General features: G+C 43.9%; 1 protein-coding gene across 1 annotated transcript in view; it reads left to right on the top strand.

The window, feature by feature from the left end:
* The first annotated feature begins 482 nt into the window (after positions 1 to 482).
* Positions 483 to 20776, top strand: part of DCDC2 (doublecortin domain containing 2) — a 156241-nt gene continuing 135947 nt past the window's right edge. Inside the window, exons 1-3 of the mRNA XM_055127493.1 lie at positions 483 to 607; positions 1549 to 1893; positions 5825 to 5879. Of these exons, the coding sequence (XP_054983468.1) occupies positions 1601 to 1893; positions 5825 to 5879 (348 nt within the window). The 5' untranslated portion in view covers positions 483 to 607; positions 1549 to 1600. The remainder of the gene's footprint in view (positions 608 to 1548; positions 1894 to 5824; positions 5880 to 20776) is intronic.

Genomic DNA, 20776 nt, shown 5'->3' with positions numbered 1-20776 from the left:
CAGAGAGAGCGCCTGTCATACAGACTGGAGGGAAACCGGGGACATTGGCGGTGGGAAATTACATTGGTGAAGGGTTGGGTGTTGGAACACTGTATGACTGAAAACAACCCAATCATGAACGACTTTGTAATTGTATTGCATTCAATTAAAATAATTTTTTTTTAAAAATTGTATGTGTTTGGAGCAGAGCGATAGCACAGCAGGCCCTGCGCTTGCTGAGCCTGTCTCTGGCACCACACACGCTCATCCCTGAGCACTGAGCCAGGAGTAAGCCGCAGGCGTGCCACTTAAGCTTTCCCTTCAGCGCCCACCTCCGTGTCCCCCAGCCCCCAGATTTCTTTTCAGCATCTGTCCCAGGCGGCGGGCTCGACCCAAAGGGACCCAGGCGCGTGCCAGACCCGGTTCCCGGACTCGGCGGCCCGCGCGTGGCTGCAGTTGCTATGGAAACGGCGGGAAATAACAACTCCGTTCCCGAGGGGTGAGGGAGGCCCGCAGAGGCAGCGGCAGCGGGAGAACAGCGGGAGCGAGTTCACCGCGGTGCCAGCTGCCAACCCAGCCGCCGGCTGCCTCGCCCGCTCCGCCCCCGCGGCCCTCGAGTGCCGGTTAGGTAGGTCGGTGGGGACCCCTGCGGCCCGAGCTCCCGGGGGTCCCACCTGGGCATTCGGCTGTGCGCCGCTGCCCTCTGCATTCAGACATGCCCACCATGCCCAGCTCTGCGGCGCCGATCTCCTGGGCAGGGGGCGGCGGTCCCCCCGCCCCCTCCCGGCCCCCGTCTTTCTTTCTCTCAATGCGCTTTTCGCCTTTAGATTTTTAGGCCAAGAAACAAAACAACCTGGGCCGCTCCAGCTAGAATCTTTCATTGTGGGTGCCGAGGGGAGGTGGGGAGTCAGGAAGCAAGGGGAGAAAATACAGGCCGTTTGGAGAGAGCGTGGAGGATGTTGGTACTGGAGTCGGAGTGTTTCGAATTCGCCTGCGTGTGTGCACGCGCGCGTGTGCTTCTGCGTGCTTGTGCGTCCGTGTGCCTGTGCGTCTATATGTGCGCGTGTGCTCCTTCGTGCGTGTGCGCCTGTGTGCGCGTGCTTCTGCGTGCATGTGTGTGTGTGTGTGTGTGTGTGTGTGCGCACCTGTGTGCGTGCGCGGCTGAGTGCGTATGTGCCCGTATGTGTGTGCACCCGTGTACGGTGCCCCTGTGTGCATGTGTGCGTGCCTGTGTGCGCCCTTGTGCCTGTGCCCTCGTGTGCGTGTGCGCCCGTCTCTGTGTGCGCGTGTGCATGTGCGCGCGCCTGCGTGTGCCCATGTGCGGCGCGCCCGTGTGCGTGTGTGCATGCGCGCGCTGTCTCTCCCACGCTCCCTCCCCGGTTCATCCCTGTCCGGATCCGGCAAGGTTACAGTGGTCCGGGGCAGGCAGGCAGCGTGGGACCCGGTGGGTGCGCGCTCCGCGGGCGCTGATTGGCTGTGCCGGCCGCGGTGACGCTCGTACCCCGACTCCCGGTGCCCCGCGCCGCCGCGTGGTGCTCCCGGCGGGTCTGTGTGTCCCATTCATTCCAGGCGGCCACCGGGCGGCCGGGGCACCGAGCCCGCGCGGCGTCCCGAGGGGAAGATGAGCGGCGCCAGCGCCAAGTCCAGCCACCTGTCGCAGCCCGTCGTCAAGAGCGTGCTGGTGTACCGCAACGGGGACCCTTTCTTCGCGGGCCGCCGCGTCGTGTTCCACGAGAAGAAGGTGTCCAGCTTCGACGTGTTCCTGAAGGAGGTGACGGGCGGCGTGCAGGCGCCCTTTGGGGCCGTGCGGAACATCTACACCCCGCGCACCGGCCACCGCATCCGCAAGCTCGACCAGATCCAGAGCGGGGGCAACTACGTGGCCGGGGGCCAGGAGGCGTTCAAGAAACTCAAGTGAGTCCCGCGGTCCCCCGCTGTGGCTTCCTGGGGGGCCGGAACCGGAGGGGTGCCATCCAGAGGCCCCCTGGCAGACGGGGTTCCAGCCTGGAAAAGCCCTTTTGAAACAGCAAACTTGGAATCAAGTTCGGGAATCTTTTAAAAAGGAATTCAATTAACCGCCACTCATAACTTTTTCTGTCCACTTTTCCTCTTTTCCTCGCCCTTCCTTCCCCACCGTTTTGCTTGGAAACTTTTATTGGATCAAATAAATATTTTTTTTTTATTGATTGATCGATCTTTTGAAGGGGCACAACCCCAGTTGCTGGTGGTGGGAGGGGTCCTCCCAACTCTGGGCCTAGGGAATCTGCTCTCTCCAGGAAGCAGCCCTTTGAATGAATTTTCTGGTCTCTAAATAAATTTTTTTTTAAGGGAGCAAAAAAGAATGCCCTGCCACAGAGGCTGGGTGGGGAGAGGGGTAACGGTGTGGGGGTGGTGGGAGGCATGCGGGGATCATTGGTGGTGGAAGGTGGGCACTGCTGGAGGGATGGGTACTCGATCATAGCAAGCAGGAAAGTTTGTAAGTCTGTAACGGTACCCCCAGGGTGATTCACTCATAAAATTTTTTTTTAAAAAAGATTCTTTAAGAACGATACAGAAGTATTGGATTTTTATACTGTATATTAACCAGTATAAATGGTTCCTTCTCCACCTCCCCTTAAATTCTTTTTATACTGTATATTAACCAGTATAAATGGTTCCTTCTCCACCTCCCCTTAAATTCTTTCAACCTGTCATTCCAAAGAGAATCCCCCCACCTCCCATCTCCTGGATGTTGGTGTTATTGGCATTGCGCTGGGAAAAATTGCTTTTACCGTACTTTCCTGTTTGTCTCCAGTCACCTTATGATTAGACCTTCCAGGATCTGGGTCTTGGAGTTTGTGCCCTAGTGCTGGCAGGGAACTCACAGTAGGTGTCCAGTGAACTACCAAACCCTGTTTAGATCTGTGAAGGGAATATGTGTTCTGAACGTTTCATAGAAATGGAATCACGCACCATATATGTTTTCTTTGTGTGTGTGTGTTTCTTGCTTCTTTCACTTTGCTTGTGTTTTCAAGGCCCATCTTGGTGGCAGATTAAATGAATATTTGCATCTCTTTTATTCTTGAATAATATTCTCAGGGATACACATGCTACATTTTGTTTATCCTTTTATCAGTTCATGTATGTTCCATTATGTAGAGTATTGCTATGTGTTGCAGACACATTTTCATTTATCCCGTGTCTATATATGCAGTGGAATTTCTGGTTGTGTGGTGATTGTATCTCATAGTTTTTAATATGATATCTTAATCAAAAACTCAGCTTAGACCTTCGGCTAGCAAAAATATCAGTATTATAAAATTGGTGCTTGTGAATTTTGGTTTTAATTGTACACAGGTACCTTCCCAAACACCACTAAAGCTACTCATAGCATCTCTCCTTGCTTAACTTTATGGGCATTTAAGGTGCTCTACCTTTAGTTGTACTAGATATCCTTTTACATGGGGCAATTCTGAGGGAGGCACTTGGAGCCTTGAAACCAGTTTTGTTATGCTTGTCCAACTTTGTAGGAGATGAACTAAATGAAAATATGTAATATACACAAACTTAGAAATGAAAACTGAAAACCAGAAGGCTTGAGATGGAGTTTGCTAACTCTATATCTTTAAGGAGGCCACTTAGCTCCATCCTAATAAAGAACTGGAACATAACCATTTCTCTCTCAAAGGGTTGTTGTGAATACTTTGTAAGCCAGTGAACTTTGTAAGCACCAAAAGGGGTTTTAAAAACTCTTTATTTTAGTTGTCATGATTTACAATGTCACAATATTGTCAGTGATAGGGTTTTATGCATTCAACATTCCAACACCACAACTCACACAGAGGGTGTGATTACCTCTGTTTGTCTCAGGATTCCCTCCTTGAACCCCAGTCCCCCCACCCCAATCTCACTGCTGTGTTAAATTCTGATTCTTAGAATTAGTTGCTTCTTGCTTCAGAATCTTTTAACAGCTCAAAAGTTTAGATTCACTTTAGTAATTGATATATTTTTTTTTTTGTTTATTTGGGTCTAGTAACTCCAGAGAGAAAATAGGTATAGTTCCAAACCAATAAAAAGTTCACTTCAGGGGCTGGAGTGATAGCACAGCGGGTAGGGCGTTTGCCTTGCACGCGGCCTACCCGGGTTCAAATCCCAGCATCCCATATGGTCCCCTGCGCACCGCCAGGGGTGATTCCTGAGTGCATGAGCCAGGAGTAACCCCTGTGCATTGCTGGGTGTGACCCAAAAAGCAAAAAAAAAAAAAAAAGTTCACTTCAAAGTGCTTTTTGCTACACATTAGATTTGCATGGTTAGCTTTGCTTTTAATTAACACACACACACAAAGCCAGCCCTCAACTTTTTATAACAGTGTACATGGTTAATTTTTCTTACTGATTGGTGAATAGTTCGTGATAAAGTAGTAGGAACTCTGCTTAAATTGTCTATGGTGAGAATGATAGAATTTAACATTTCTAGTGCTGACTTTGTTGGAAGTTTAGCAGTTGTAGTATATAACATTGATGTATATAAAAAATGAAGCAACTGGCATAACAAAGGGTATTGAGGGTCCTACAGGTATAAATAGCATTGGGAACGATGTTAGGAGTGGAAAAAATATTTCCAAGTGAAAACAATTGACTTCCTGCTAGATTCTCCTTTGCTCAGATTTCTGCCTAATAATTTTGAAACCACAATTAATGGATGTTATTATTAATAATTAAACCTCAGGTGGCTGTTGAATCTTTATTTTGTAAAAGAGAATTCTAGAAATTGTTATTCCCCCTTCCCAATTTTCCATATGGAGTTTGGTTTACTATATTAATCTTAGGAATCTGGTACACACCAGAATTTTTTGGTGGAATGCCAGCGAATAGTCCCTGCCGATTTTGTAAAAGATCCATTTTATTGTTAAAAAGAGTATTTATACTCTTTTACAAATACTGTTACAGTGCATATATCATCATTTCCAGTTACATCAATTAAGTAAAATATTCCATTAAAAAAATCTGCCTCAAACTGATGACAATAGAACACATTTCAATGGCTCAAATTAATTCCAATAAGAATTTCTTTGGCAGCTTAATTATGACAGTTTAGTTAGAGAGTCTGTGATTATAAGTGAAGTGCTATTAAAACTTTTTTATATTAAAATGTTTATTCAGCGCCTTCTGTGTATGAAGCACAATGGGCCCTGAGCACAATGATGAACTTAACTGCTTGAAGTTGACAAAAAAACAGTTTTAGGTTGTGCTCATGCTAGAATTAAACACTGATCACTAGTTAATATTTGTAGCATATAGTAATGGACTAATAGGGCTCTCCAGGGTTTAACTCATCCAACGACCTTCCTCTTAGTTGAACCAGTAACTAAACCATCTCACATGGTTGAGCATTTTTGTGCATTTCAAGTGCTTAGACAGGGAAGTAGATTTTCCAGCCTTTCACAGGGCTTGAAAGTTTTTACATCAAAGCTCTGTTTCACCAGAGCTTTAACTTAAGCCTGTGATATATTGACCTGCTCAGCAGATTTACGCATAAGCCACTTTGTATCAAAATTGATAGAAGAAGTAGATGAATCATATGTAGCAAGTAGTAATTGTTGCTGGAAAAAAGTTGTTCCCAAGTAGTAGAAGTATTTATTTCTGAGACTTCAGTTTCAGTGAAATTTGAATAAACATGTGTCATCATTGGTTGGTAAGGGTGAAATTAATTTTTCTACTACTATTGTTTTTAATTAGCAGCTATTAATTTTTGATTTAGGTTTAAGTGTTGCCTCTGGCTTATTTTAACCATCTTAATAATTAAAAAATGATATAACTACTCAAGCTAAAAATAAAATCTTTCTTTTTTCCCCCCTCCACTCTAGCTACTTGGACATCGGAGAAATGAAGAAAAGACCAATGGAAGTTGTTAATTCAGAGGTAAAGCAAATCATATTTTAGAAGTTCAAATAAATAACTTGTGATCTTTGTTTCTTAGGGTATGTCTCAGAGACCAGGGGAGTATCCTAATCCTAAGAGATGAGTTGTTTAGAGACAAGAAAGAGGAAATTTTATGTTTTAAGGAATTATTAAAACCAAAAAGTTCTTTGACACTTTAGACACAACATATTCTGATTTTCTGAGTATGGCTATACACCAAGCTATATACCAAGAAATCCCCTGCTCTGATTTGCCTGTGATAAGTGTCTGGGGTCACCCCAACTGTACCCAAGGTTTTCCAAGGAGCCCACTGGGCTTTTTTGGTGATACCAGGAAAACACCTTTTTGTGGAGGTTTGGGTCACAGCCAGTGGTATTAGGGCTTTCTTCTGGCTCTGTGATCTGGGATCATTCCTGGTGATGCTCAGGGAAACAGTACAATGGTGCGGGGGATTGAATGTGGGTTGGCCGAATGCAAGGAAGCAGTTATGTACTGTGCTATCACTCTGACCCCCTGTTTAAAAAAAAACCCTGCATGAACGTTCACTTGATTATAGGCAGCAAAAACTTGCTTGAATATTGGAGAGAGTCTTGCAAAACAAATTAAGAGCACAACCATTTCACATAGCTTCTGAAACGCTGGCAGAGCATTTAGCTCTCTGGTAGGATGGATTTCTTTTCTTTTCTCTTTTTTTTTGCTTTTTGGGTCACACCCGGCAATGCACAGGGGTTACTCCTGGCTCTGCACTCAGGAACTACTCCTGGCGGTGCTCAGGGGACCATATGGGATGCTAGGATTCGAACCCGGGTCGGCCTCGTGCAAGGCCCTACCCGCTGTGCTATCATGCCAGCCCCCTGATTTCTTTATTGATGGGTGAAAATGACAGATGAAAATCAGAGCTAACCCCACCACTTTGCACGTCCTAGCGAGATGGGGAAAAGTGTAGCCAGACCGAGGCTGTCTTCGAGTTCAGACTTTCCCTCTTTCCATCATGGTCCATGTAAAGTCATGAGCTTTCTGTGGGGACAAAAGGGCTTTCAGGGAAAAAACCCTTTTTTTTTGTCTTTTATTGGAAATAACCCCAGAAAAACTTCCACCACTCTCCCCATTTCCTCTGACATTTTGTTTATGCCCCCAAAGAAAAAAGAACTGCAGATAAAGAGCCAGAGAGAGGGTACAGGATTTAAAGCACATGCCTTACACGTGGCCACACCCCATTTGATCAGGCACTGCCTGGTCCCCCGAGCATTGCCAGGGGCGGCACTGGAGACCCCTAAGCGCTGTGTGTGCCCTCAGACCCAACTAAGAATTGCTGGGAATGCCCCCCTCTCACTCCCTGGTGTGGAGGGAAGAATGACAGTTGAGTGTTTTGAAGAATACAAGAGTTCATCATGATGCAAATAATTTGTGGAAAGAGTTGCTCATCCCAGACATTTATAAAAAAAGATCAGTATTCTAGTCTGCATTTAAAAAACGTAATGCACATTAATATATTCTTTGTGAACGTGATACCATTTATAGCTTAAAGCAGACAAAGATAAGCCTTTTTCAAGTTGTACTTCGCTTACAGCTAAACCAGTGGCCCCGTGTTAATATCTCTCAGGCTGTGACCCAGGGTAGGCGGCACATTTGTTCCGGATATACTTTTGCCGGAAGCACGTGCAGCCAGGGCTGCCTTGTATGATACCGGTAACTGAGCCTGAACTTCTGCAATAGCGTTTGAGATGTGGGAATCCCTAAGATGTATTAATATCGATTTACTCTGGATTCCAGTGGCTGTGTGTGTGTGTGTGTGTGTGTGTGTGATTGTGTGTGCTGCAACCACACAGTACTCAGGTGGCCCCAGAACCAGTTCCAGGAACACTGTGTCAGTCAGGCCCAGCAGTCAGGGCTCCTGCCCGGTGATGCCACACTACTTAGGCCCGATAGTAACGGGGGTTGCCAGGGCTGACAGGCTGGGGCGACTCAAGAGACCCACAAAATGCTGGGGATTGAACTTGGCTCCTTGCAGTGTGTCCCCAAGTCCTGTGATATCTCCCCTTATCCCTGTTTCCAGTGTCGCTGGTGAAGACGTTACATGCACCTGGCAAAATGTAATGGTTCTGCAATACAGGTTTTGAATATAGTAATTATTTTTTTTAAAAAAGATTGACCTCCACAGGAATATTGATTTTCTAATTGTTCTTGCATTTGGGGGCAGAAACTTTTTCTTTCTTTATTTGAAGCTTTTGTGCAGACCACCCCAGGCTTTCAATTTGTACATGCATATCTTTTATGCTTTTTATTTATTTATTTTTTTGCCATACCCCAGTGTTGCTTAGGGCTCACTCTGGATCTTTCTCAGGGATCAACTCCTGAGACCATGTGTGGTGTCGGGAACTAAACTAGTCTGCCTCTGTGCAAGATAAGAACCTTAACCTCTATACTGTTTCTCCAGCCTGTACATTTTTTTTTCTGTTTACTTAATTTTTGGCGACACCCCGCAGTGCTCAGGGTCTATTCCTGATTCTGTGCTCAGGAGTGACCCCTGATGGTGTTTGGGGGACCCTGTATGGTGCCAGGGGTTTGAACCAGAATCAGCCACATTCAAGGCAAACTCCTAAAACCTTATACTATCTCTTTGGCCTGCACATTGTGTGTGTGTGTGTGTGTGTGTGTGTGTGTGTGTGTGTGTCTGTGTGTGTTTTGGTGGTGGTGGGGTATAAATCCCATAGTCTGTCTCCATCTCTTCTGGTTTATTTCTCCCTTGTGATCCCAGTCCATACCTTGTCCCACTTACTCTATCATACACCTTGCTTTTTTTCTTCTTTTTTCTTTTGGTGGGGGGAAGGAAGGGGCTTGGTCCATACTCAGAGATCAGCCCTGGCGGTGCTCAGGGGACCATCCATAGCACTGGCAGTTAAGTCAGCCGTGTGCAAGGCAAGCACTTGACTGTTTTTCCTGGCCTGGAGTTCCATTTCTTCTCAGCCCTTCCCCGTAGGAACCCTCCAAATGGAATATAGAGATGGAAGGAAAGAAGTAGAGAAAGAGAGGGATGTGAAAGAGCTGGAGGAGGTGGTGAGCGGCCGGCCCGCTGCCACTCTCCCCACTTCCAACCCAAGTGCCAGGAGGCCTCTGCCTCTGACCCCGCCTCCCCTCCCCAGCCCCCTCCCCCTCCCTGTCTGTGAGCATCCACAGTGAGCTCGCTTCCTCACTTTGTGTCTCCACACTCGATCTTCAACCCAGACCCCTTCTTCCCACCAGAACCACAATCCTGGCCTGTTTGGAGCATAGGAAGCCCCTAGTTCTGTTGGCAGAAAGGGAGGTTTTAAGGTTCCTTGGATTTTTTTTTTTTGCTTTTTGGGTCATACCCGGTGATGCACAGGGATTACTCCTGACTCTGCACTCAGGAATTATCCCTGGCGGTGCTCAGGGGACCATATGGGATGTTGGGAATCGAACCTGGGTCGGCCACGTGCAAGGCAAATGTTCTACCCGCTGTGCTATTGCTCCAGCTCCAAGGTTCCTTGGAATCTTCAAAGGGAATTCTGAATGCGTGTTTTTACTGAGACATCACTTTAACTCTTGGTCCTGTAGTGGTATTGCTTGTTGTTGTTGTTGTGTGTGTGTGTGTTTTTTTAAATATGTACTTGAGACACCATGATTGACAGTACCCTTAATGAGAAGAGTTTCATATTTATATCATTCTGGCTCTATAGTCTCCACCAGAGGGTCCATTTCCCTCCACCAATTTCTCAGTATTCTGCCCTCCCTCCCCAACCCTTCCGCTGTGCTCAGCTCAGTTCTGTACACCAGTTCTCAGCCTTCATTGCCTTTGGCCATTTATTATACCCTTACTATGTGTTTTTTTTTATGTTGCTATTGTTTGTTTTAAGCAGGACACAAGTTAAAAAGTCTGCCTTGAAAAATTTGATTATTGCATCTAATTTTCTCTCTTTCCCCCCTCCCTCTCTCTGTCTTTTTTCTTTTTTTTTTGCTTTTTGGGTGACACCTGGCGATGCACAGGGGTTACTCCTGGCTCTTCACTCAGGAATTACTACTCCTGGTGGTGCTTGGGGGACCATGTGGGATGCTGGGAATCGAACTCATGTCGGCCGAGTGCAAGGCACATGCCCTACCTGTGCTATCGCTCCAGCCCCCCCACTTTCTGTCTTTGCACAAGGGGTCAGTGTTTGAAACATGAAAAACATGTGTTGATATATTGCTTTTACTGTGCAGAAATAGCTCTCTCATTTTCCACAGTAGAGTTGCACAGCAAATGCAGAGGTTCTTACATTTTAGGATGCATTTGATAATATAATACACTATAGAAATACTTATTTCTTTGATGATTTTAAAATAAAATTCTATGTTTAATACAAGTTTTTAAAATGACTTTTATTATAGGTTAGGTAACATGGTTATGATGGTGTTAAAGTTTATGGTTTTACGTACAAAGTCACTGCCCCCCCTCCCAAGACTGAGGTGCCTTTGCCTTTGTCCCGATGTCACCTCTGGACTGATCTTTATTCCCTCATCACTCCCTGCAATGCTTCTTAATCAGTTTTGTAATCAAGGCCAAGGGTTGGTCAGTGTTGGAAATGGTCTTTCCCTTATTTTGTGTGTCTGTATCCCACATGTGAGTGAGATCATTTGGGATTTGTCCTTTTCCCTCTGACTTTTCCATCCACATTGTACCAAACTGAATAGTTTCATCTTTTCTTACAGTGGCTAAGTACCCTGTGGTGTATATTTGATGCTCTTTTAAAGTAATAACAACATGGAAAGGGCCAGAGAGGTTGTGCAAAGATTAAGGCACGTGCCTGGCATGCAGTAACAGCTGCCATCCTGGTTTGAATCCTGGCACTGTTTATGGCCCTTTGGCACCACCAGGAGTGGCTCTGGGTAGAGCTGGCTGTGGCTCCCAAGAACTACATTGAGTGACCCCCCAAAGAAACAAAACCCCCAAACCATTGAATACCTCAACAATGAAAATAAAGACTTTGTAAGGATCCCAGTACCTTGTAGGACACTTGTATCCAATGTGTGTCCAGCATGTAGTTGGATTTTGATAATCAGATGTTCAGTATACAAGAAGTTTACACAATTAGAGAGATATTTATGTTTGAAATTTGGGAACAAGCTTGGCACACTCTCTAAAGACACATTAACTCTATTTTCTTGATCTAAGGTAGAGCATTCCTGAGTCAGAGAGGGACACACATAGAATGACGGCACTCATTCATGGAATATAAATAACATAATAGGAGACTAACACCTAAGGATAGTAGAGATAAGGGCCAGGAGGATCACTCCACAGCTTGGAAGCTGGTTCCATGTGTTGGGGAAAGAGTAGCTGGGTTAGAGAAGGGATCAGTAAGTAAATGGTGGTTGGAAGGCTTGTTCGGGATGGGAGATGTGTGCTGAAAGTAGACTATGGACCAAACATGAAGGCCGTTTAGTATCTGTATTGCAAACCATAACACCCAAAGGGAGAGAGAGAGTAAGAGGAAATGTGCCTGCTACAGAGGCACGGGGTGGGAAGGGGTGCGTGTGGCGGGAGGGATACTGGGAACATTGGTGGTGGAGAACGGGCACCGGTGGAGGGATGGGCATTCGATCATTGTATGACTGAAACATAATCACGGAAGTTTGTAAGTCTGTATCTGTATCTCACGGTGATTCATTAAAAAATAATAATAATTAAAAAAAGGTAGAGCCTTCCTTTCAACTCTTGTGTCCACTGAGCAAAGATGATAGTCTTTGTTAGACATGATGCTGCTCTGTGCAGTACGATTACAGACTCACTCCCTAGCACAGGGAGAAATTTTCAGAATTAACACTGAAGTGCGGTTAGAACATGCACATGCAGAATTGGAGGCATTTGCGTTGTTACAAAGGGGGCACTTCAACCTAGATATACGAACGATATTGATTCAAAAATGCCCAGTTGGGGCCTCAGTATCCCGCATGGCAGAGCCTGGCAAGCTACCCATGGCGTATCCGATATGCCAAAAACAGTAACAACAAATCTCACAATGGAGACGTTACTGGTGCCCGCTTGAGCAATGGGATGAGCAATGGGATGACAGTGACAGTGACATGCAAGGTGAGTACAATTATTTATTGCTGTGGGCGACATTTCCCTCAATTCTGTCAGTTTCACAGTTTGGATTTTCTGCACTCTAAGATCCACTGCAGTGGTGCACATGAGTCAGTTATCCTAGTTGCTGAAAAGAACGTTCATTCTAATTGTTGCTGGTGAAAGACATTTATACTGGGTAGAGCCTTAGACATAGAGCTTTAGACTTGGGTCTTAGCCACTGGCACTGGGATTTCATCTGTCACTGGAGCTTCAGCTACTGGGTGGTGGCGGCTTGTGACCTTCCTTCCTTCTCCCAAAGCACCATCACCTAAGTCCATAATGCTTGGATTATAATGACAGGTTATACATCCATAATACAATGTGATATATATTATACATAAAACAATAATGCAGTACAACCATAATGATGGGTTGTCCTCCAGTAGTTAATAGTTTAAACACAACATAATCTGCTTGTTGAGCTTGAGGTCACAGTAACCAGAATCTGCACATCACCTTGACATTCACAGTTCTTTGGGTGTGGGGGGCGTTTCTCTTTATTGCTTCTCTGTTCCACGAAGCTCATTTGGGGTGAGGTACTGTGGGGGAAAAGGCAGAATGATTGTGGTTCTCCTCCATGAAAGGAGCCCAGGGTCCTGCTTGGTGCTGTGGGGGACACAGGAGAGAGTCCCATCTTACACGTTCGCACACTGGCCGGCCCACAGCCTGTCTGTTCTCTTCATTCCTCAGAAGAGGCCTCCAGCCAGGCGCCTGTTCCTTGGATGTTAATGGTTGATGTGCTCCCCTCTCTCCCACCCTGGGCCCTAACAAGTCAGAATGCTGCTGTTGACACCTAGCAGTTCCTAGCACGTCCTAAACTTTCTGAGTCAAGCTGTCTATGATCGCCCTGCACCTCACATGTACGGAGGTCTCTAATGATATAAAACTGACTTTGCACTCTAAAGAAGCTAGTTTTAAGGGAGGACAGTGGGGCCTGAGAGATGACACCAAGGGGCAGAAGAGGGTTGTGGCCAGCAGGTTTGAGATCATGGGGGATGGAACTGATTCGTGCTTTCTGCCTGTTTGTGGGTTGGGATTTTGCAAAGGCCCATGTCTACAGCATCATTTTTGAGGTAATCATCTACCTGTGAGTCAAGGCCAGTCTGTGACGGAAGGAGCAAAAATCAGCTTGATGGGAAGGACACAGGCCACCTTGCTTGAGTCAGGCGTTGCCAGGGGACGTTGCTGATAGGAGGACAAGAGGGAGTGTCAAAGTCCCCAAGGGCCCTTCTTGAGTGGACTCTTCTTTTTCTGCTGGCACCATCAAATTGACTTGTCTGTGCTATAATCCGCATGGATTTAAATATATATATTTCAGTATGGGAGTATCCTTCCCGCATGGCAGAGCCTGGCAAGCTCCCTGTGGCATATTTGATATGCCAAAAACAGTAACAATGAGTCTCACAATGGAGACGTTACTGGTGCCCGCTTGAGCAAATCGATGAGAAATGGAATGACAGTAATGACAGTGATGACAGTGATATATTTTTAAATTGAATCACAGTGAAATACACAGTTGCAAAGTTATTCATAATTGGATTTCAGTCATATCATGTTCCAACACCCATCCCTTCATCAGTGTATATTTCCCACCACCAATGTCCCCAGTATCCCTCCTGTCCACCACCCCTGCCTCTATGGCAGGCACATTTCTTCTCTCTGTCCGTCCCCTCCGCCCTCCCCCTTTCTTTTGGGCATTATGGTTTGCAATACAGATGCTGAAAGGTTATCATGGATATCCCTTTACCTACTTTCAGCACTCAGTTCTTGTCTAGATTGATCATTCCCAACTATTATTGTCATAGCGGTTCCTTCTCTATAAATCATCATTTCATATCTTCCCACCGGGGAATTGAGCCCTGGTCTCCCATGACAGGAGGGGGTACTCATCACTATACCAGTGAGGAAGATATGCTGGGATTTTTTTTTTTATTTGCGGGGGGGAGCTTCACCTGAAAGGGCTCACGGGCTATTCCTGGAGCATATGTGGTGCCAGGGACTGAATCGGGGTCACAGCCTTAGCTCCCGCTTCCCTGCTAAGAATCTGCTGAAAAACCTTCATCTCTTGATAATCCCTAATGACTCCCCACTTTTTCAAATCTCATCTCCAAACTACCATTGACCCCGAATTGAATTTGTCGGTCTTTGACCTTACTGTGAATCCTTCAAGGATAACTCAGTCCTCAGGGAAAATGATTCCTTCCTCTTTCTCGGCACCCTTCTACAGATTCTTCCTTACCGCTCCAAGTCGGTGGGTCTGATTTCTCTGAACTATAGGTTTGTTGCTGTTTCTGGGAGCTCCAGAAGGTCATGTATGCACCAGAGCTGTCTAGAACCTTGTCTATAAATGTCTTTCCACTCTATAAATTACCTAGCATGAGCAGGTTGGCAAGAGTCTTAATTCTCTCTGGGTTTGAATGTTCTTTATCTGCAGTGAAGAAAGCTATTGATTCATTCTGTGAATGCCTGGTTATTCATTTAACACAAGACTGGAGTATCTCAGATAATTTAAAAGTCTTCAAATGGCCTCTGCTTGTTTAGATTTGGCCTCCAGGAGAAAATTAGCTGTAGTTAAACCTTGCTGATAAGCTTTCATTGTCTCTTTAGTATAATTTTGAACTCTACTGAATGAATGCTATTCATCCCATAAGGTTTTATTGTGTGTTGGCGGTGTCCAGACTTTTGTCTTCAGAGAACTTTCTCTTTATAATTCCTTGCCTGGCATGCCTTTATTTCATTTTGACTTTACCAACATTGATATTTATTGCTGAATTTGCTGTGAGGTAGATTTCTTTGGTGCAAGGAAATATTTGAAAGCTAGATGATAGTTTTGGATTTTATTGCCAATAATGTGTCAGAGAGTAACAGGACTAATTTTGAAAATTAATGAATGCCTAATTGCTTGACTGTTACTTCTGTTTCTCTTAGTATAAGCTGCTAATTATAAACTGACTAATAGCTGGGAATGTCTAGCTCTGCACGAACAGGATGAAATTGACCCAGACCTCCCTTAATGAGCTTTTGTGACACCAACATTCTTCCCAGGATTCCTGTGAATCCCTGAAATTATTATTTTAAGAATTAGTTTATTCTTAAAATAATACTCTTAAAATTATTATTTTAAGAGTAACAGTTAACATTTATTACATGTCTACTGGTCAGGTAATGTGCCAACCACATGGAAAACGTATATTGAAATTATACATCTTTTGCCTTGCAGCTCAGTGGTTGAGCATTTGGCAGGAATTACTACCTCACTTTCACTTCTGCCTTCAAAGTATTAGTTGAAAAGTGTCTGCCATAGAGGCAGGGGGCAGGGTGGGACGGCCGGGGGAGGGATACTGTGGACATTGGTGGTGGAAAATGTACCCTGTTGGTGGGATGGATGTTCGAGCATTGTATGACTGAAACTCAAACATGAAAGTTTTATAAAAGTATCTCATGGTGATTCAATAAAAAAATATTAGTTGAATATATGAACTGTCTTGTTCCCCTTGTATCTCCTGAATACTCCACTACCTCAGAAATGAAATCTTTTGTGTGTGATGAAATTTGGCAATGGTTGGTAGAAATGGGATAGATTTGGTTTGTTATGTAGAAATGTCAACAACTCAAATAGAGCATCAAGTTTCCTCGTTCTTAAAAATATACTAGTATTAATGCCAAATTCAGGCTGTAGTCTTTGGCTCTGCTTCCTGATCTCTCTTTCCTTATCTGTGGCACTTTGTATTGAATTCTGACACAGAAAAATTTAGAGATTTATTCTGCTGCCTTGAATCCTGCTTATCTGTGTTCTTCAAGGTCAATGGAAAAGATTGTTTTTATCCTTAAAAATCACATTTCTGTTTTTCAAAATACCAAGGATTTTGGACTTCTTCTTTAAAAAGAATTGTCTGCTTCTGTTTTTTAAAATACCAAGGATTTTGGGCTTGTCCTTAAAAAAAAAATTTCTGCTCTGACTCATCTGCTAGTATAGGGCAAGAAGAGGAGAGGCAGTTTGTCTGTTTCTAAGGGTTTCATCCAGGAATATGTATGCTCTCTGTTGTTTGGAGATGTCTAGTCTTCGAATATAATCAACAAATAAAAATCTGAAGACCCTAATAAATGTCTCCACCAAAAGTGGATGCATCCTTTTTAGATAGTAAATTCTCTTGAAATGCATCCACCCCATTTTAGATTTTCACCTGGAGGTCATTTCTATATAAGCTTTGGTCTTTCTCAGTGGGGCAGAGAACTAGAGAAATATTGTAGAGGGGAGGGCAGGAAGGGAATTTTCAAAAACCTCTAAGCCTAGCTTTGTCTGAAATATTTGTGGGACCATGAGTAAGTACTTCAGGTTGGCTATTTGGGTGAATGTCTTTAAGGCTTTGAATATAATTATCAAAACTTCACATTTCAGCTTAATCATTAGGCACAGTCTCTAATGAGACATACCATGAAATTTGCTGCTTAAAAGCTCTCGGGTTGGGAATGGGATTCTAGACATTAAGTTTTGTGTAATTATTAACCTTCCCGCAGGAGGCTTGAGTAACACACTGATTCTGAACCTGGGAATTCTGGGTTCAAAAGGGAAACGACTAAATAGTTAAACTCCCAAATATTTCTTTCACTTGAGGAAAGATTTCAAGATTATGGTAGTCAGGTTTGCTAGCTGCTTGAAGAATCAAAACAGAATGGAAAAACACACACTGTTCTGAGTTCCTCCAATAATTGCTGGAAAGTCTCTTTGATCTTTTATTTGATGCCTTTCCTCCACTTCTCCAGTGTTCCTGCTATGTAAGAAACATGCTTTGGGGGGTTTGAAATTTAGTTCAGTGCAGAGCATGTGTTTAGCATGTGGGAGGCCTTGGGGTTCATGTCAGGAATCCTCCCCCTGACCCCAAGTAAAGGAACCATCTCATAAGGATGATCAGTTTTTATGAGTGATAATGTGAATTCCAAGGTGACTATGATTTTGCCAAGATGGCAAAGATCATGTTTTCTGCTATAGCACAAGTAACCATTTTGTTCTTCTTTTATACCATTTTAAAACCCCCTTTCTCACTGTTGAACTCTGTGTGTATGTGTTTGGACAAGAGTAAAGAGTAATCTCTAGGCAGTGATTTATATACTCTTTATATATAAAATATATAAATAAATATATTTTAAATTTTTTGGTCACACCTGGTGATGCACAGGAGTTACTACTGGCTCTGCACTCAGGAATTACTCCTGATGGTAATCAGGGGACCATATGGGATTCTGGGATATGAACCCGGGTTGGCCACATGCAAGGCACATGCCCTACCCGCTGTGCTATCACTCCAGCCCCGAGTAAAGAGTATTTATGTCAACATATAAAATACTGGTTTAGTGAAATAACCATTAATAACTCTTCTCAGCTCTGGTCCAAAGCCTAAAGGTCAACAATTCTAGTTTATACATTAATATGTATTATGGTTTTTGTTCCAAATATCTTGGAATCTTCATTTGGAATTTAGTCATGATTTCGGGAAATTGAATGTGTGGTAAATAGAAGACATGTGATTTAATTGCAAACATAGAAATATGTTATTGTAGGCAAAGACAAAATTTATTAAATTCATTTACTATTATTATTTTTGAGTTTTGGGGCCACACCCGGTGGTACTCAGGGTTTACTCCTGGTTCTGCTCTCAGGATCATTCCTGGCAGGCTTGGGGGATCATATGAGGTGCTGGGGATTGACCCTGGGTTGGCCATGTGCAAGGAAATTGTCCTGTTCTTTGTGCCATTGCTCCAGATCCTGAAAAATTAATTTTTAAGTCTTTTTTTGAGGGGGTGGCACACCCAGTGGTAGTTGGAGGCTACTCCTGGCAGTATAATCGGGGATCACTCTAGGCAGTGATTGAAGAACTCAGTGGTTTCCGCATGCAAAGCCTTGTGCTGTCTCCCTGACCCAGCAAATTTATATTTAATGATCAATATTCTAAAGGCCAGAGAGATAGTGCAGCAGGTAGGGTGTTTGCTTTGCAGGCAGTCTACCTGGGCTTGATCCCCCAGTACCACCTGTGGACCCTGATCACTGTCACGAGTTATCCCTGAGCACAGAGCCAAGAGAAAGCCCTGAGCAGAGCCTGGCGTAGCCCCCCAAACAGAGAAATAAATATCATTATAAAAGGCAGAATAAGTATCTAAAATGATTAGATTGCTAACTAAATGTATGTGTCTAAACATATCAGTTAGTTGAAGCATTATTCTCATTAAAAATTTCTTTTAAGTCCCCAATAATGTAATGTCCTTTTGACAACCCCAACATAACACCTACTGAAGGGAGAACTTGTTCCTCTACTGCTTATCTTTCAGCTACATAGAAATGGGATTTGGGGACTTAAATAGTAGAATAATTTGAAGTGATGGTAGCACTGTAGCACTGTCATCCCGTTGTTCATCAATTTGCTCGAGTGGGCACCAGTAACGTCTCCATCGTGAAACTTGTTGTTACTGTTTTTGGCATATTGAACACGCCACGGGGAGCTTGCCAGGCTCTGCCATGCGGGCAGAATACTCTTGGTGGCTTTCTGGGCTCTCTGAGAGGGATGGAGGAATTGAATCCAGATTGGCCACGTGCAAGGCGAACACCTTCCCCACTGTGCTATTGCTCCAGTCCAAAGTGATGGTCTATCTAGTAACTGGATGATGGATACATGGGTGCCTCCTAAAGAATTGATTTTTAAGTTTATACTTTAGGATCATTGCAGAATGAGGTCACTGAGCTTCACAATGAAATCAAAGGAACTATTCATGATGGAAATCTGATTATTTCTCTATGGAGGCAGCATTAAGAAGACATGATCAAGTTAATAGCAAAGAATTGCCAAGCAAGGCAGTTTATGGTAACCATTAGTTGAATACTGTTTGACTTCATCTTTTCTCTGAAAAATATCAAGAGCTTGCTTAAACACCAGGAACTTAGCTAGATTATAGACAGATAGATATAAAAAGAAGCATTCCTGATCCAATCAGAAGTTACCAATAGGCAATTGTTTTAAGAGGACTTAGGAGTTTCAAAAACTAAGATGAGTAATTAATAATAAAAAGGAAAAATAGTGCTATCAATGATTAATCTAAGGGAACAAAATGATTTATTTAGACCTCACGGGTAATTGGCTTTAATACTTACAAAGAGTATCATGCTGAAGCCTAATCTATCACAGGTAGGTACCCAAGACGGAGAAGCAAAATTAGATTGCAGTTTGAAGGTTGGAGAATTAAAGTTAATTGAAATGAGACGTATTAATTGGCAAAGGCCACTTATTCAAAGAAAATTTCCTTTTTCCTTTCCATTGATTTCTGCATGCTAGTACAACCTTTGTTGTACTAAGGTGGTTGAAATGAAGGAGATGATCTTAAATTTTACACTGTCCTCTACTCCAGGGCTTATTGGAGGAAGTCTAGAAAGACTTCTTCATGTATGCTGGCACGGGTGTTTGTGGGCTGGAGAAGGGCGTGTAATACTGGCTGACAACAATTGACATCGGTTCCTTGTGAACAAGCCCACTGTGATTTCTCTAGTTTGAGGCAGTTTTTCAGTGTAAATGAGCACACAGTACTGTGATTTTCCAGTACTTCTAGTCTTTTTTTTTTTTTTAACTAAGCAACAGACTTTAAAGCAATACCATAAAAATAAAAGGATTTGAGGAAGTTTTCTGTTATGATGTGTGCTTTTCTGTACTTAGAACTAAAGATAGTAGAGTGTACTTGAGAGAGAGATCAAATAACCATTCAAAGAGACGTTTCAGTTTTTCCACACATGGTACTCCAGAAAAACAAAACCCAAGAGAGTGATGTGCTGAAGGAATAGGGAAAATGAAGCTCACAGGAGCTAGTAATAAGAAGCAAGCAAAAGGGACGCCTTCTTTTTTGATTAGGGTCGAGGGACTTAAAATTTATGTGTCTTTAACTTAGAGCAGTTTTCATTTTTCATTCTTTTCCTCTGCTTTTAAATGCACAAGCAGGGCTGGAGCGATAGCATAGCAGGTAGGGCGTCTGCCTTGCACGTGGCCAAACCCAGGTTCGATTGCCAGCATCCCATATAGTCCCCTGAGCACTGCCAGGAGTAATTCCTGCGTGCAAAGCCAGGAATAACCCCTGTGCATTGCTGGGTGTGATTCAAACAAACAAACAAACAAACAAAAAACAAAATGCACAAGCAGTAAGAGATTCTTAAACTTGAGTGGTAGAGTGGCAGGTGAGAGCACTGTGCTAATGAAACCAAGGACTCGGGCCCCAGGGGAATCTTAGTTCTCTTTTTTTTTTTCTATTGAATCACTGTTTAGATCCAGTCACAAAGCTTTCATGTTTGAGTTTCAGTCATACAGTGATTGAATACCCAGCCCTCCACTAAGTGTTCATTTTCCGCCACCAATGTCCCCAGTATCACCCCTCGCCCCCATCCCACCCCTCCCTGTGCCTCTATGACAGACAGTTTCCTGAGAGTAAGAGGGATCTTACTCTCACTCTACTTTTGGGCCTTATGGTTTGCAATACAGATACTGAGAGGCCGTCATGTTTGGTCCTTTAGCTGCTTAGAGAATGCGTCTCCCATGCTGAGCGATCCCTTCCACCACCATTGACTTAGTGATCCCTTCTCTATCCCAGCTGCTTTCTCCCTCAGCTCATGAGCCAGGCTTCCAATCGTGGAGCAATCTTCCTGGCTTCCTTGTCTTTACCATCCTTGGGTGTTAGTTTCATATTATGTTATTTTATAAGGGGAATCTTTGTCCTTCTGGGTCCCAGGTCCCTGCCTGCCTTC

This window comes from Sorex araneus, chromosome 2 (genome assembly GCF_027595985.1).
Source record: "Sorex araneus isolate mSorAra2 chromosome 2, mSorAra2.pri, whole genome shotgun sequence".
Lineage (NCBI taxonomy): Eukaryota > Metazoa > Chordata > Mammalia > Eulipotyphla > Soricidae > Sorex > Sorex araneus.
Note: the sequence above shows the minus strand (reverse complement) of the source record. Positions and strands in the feature narration are given on the sequence as shown.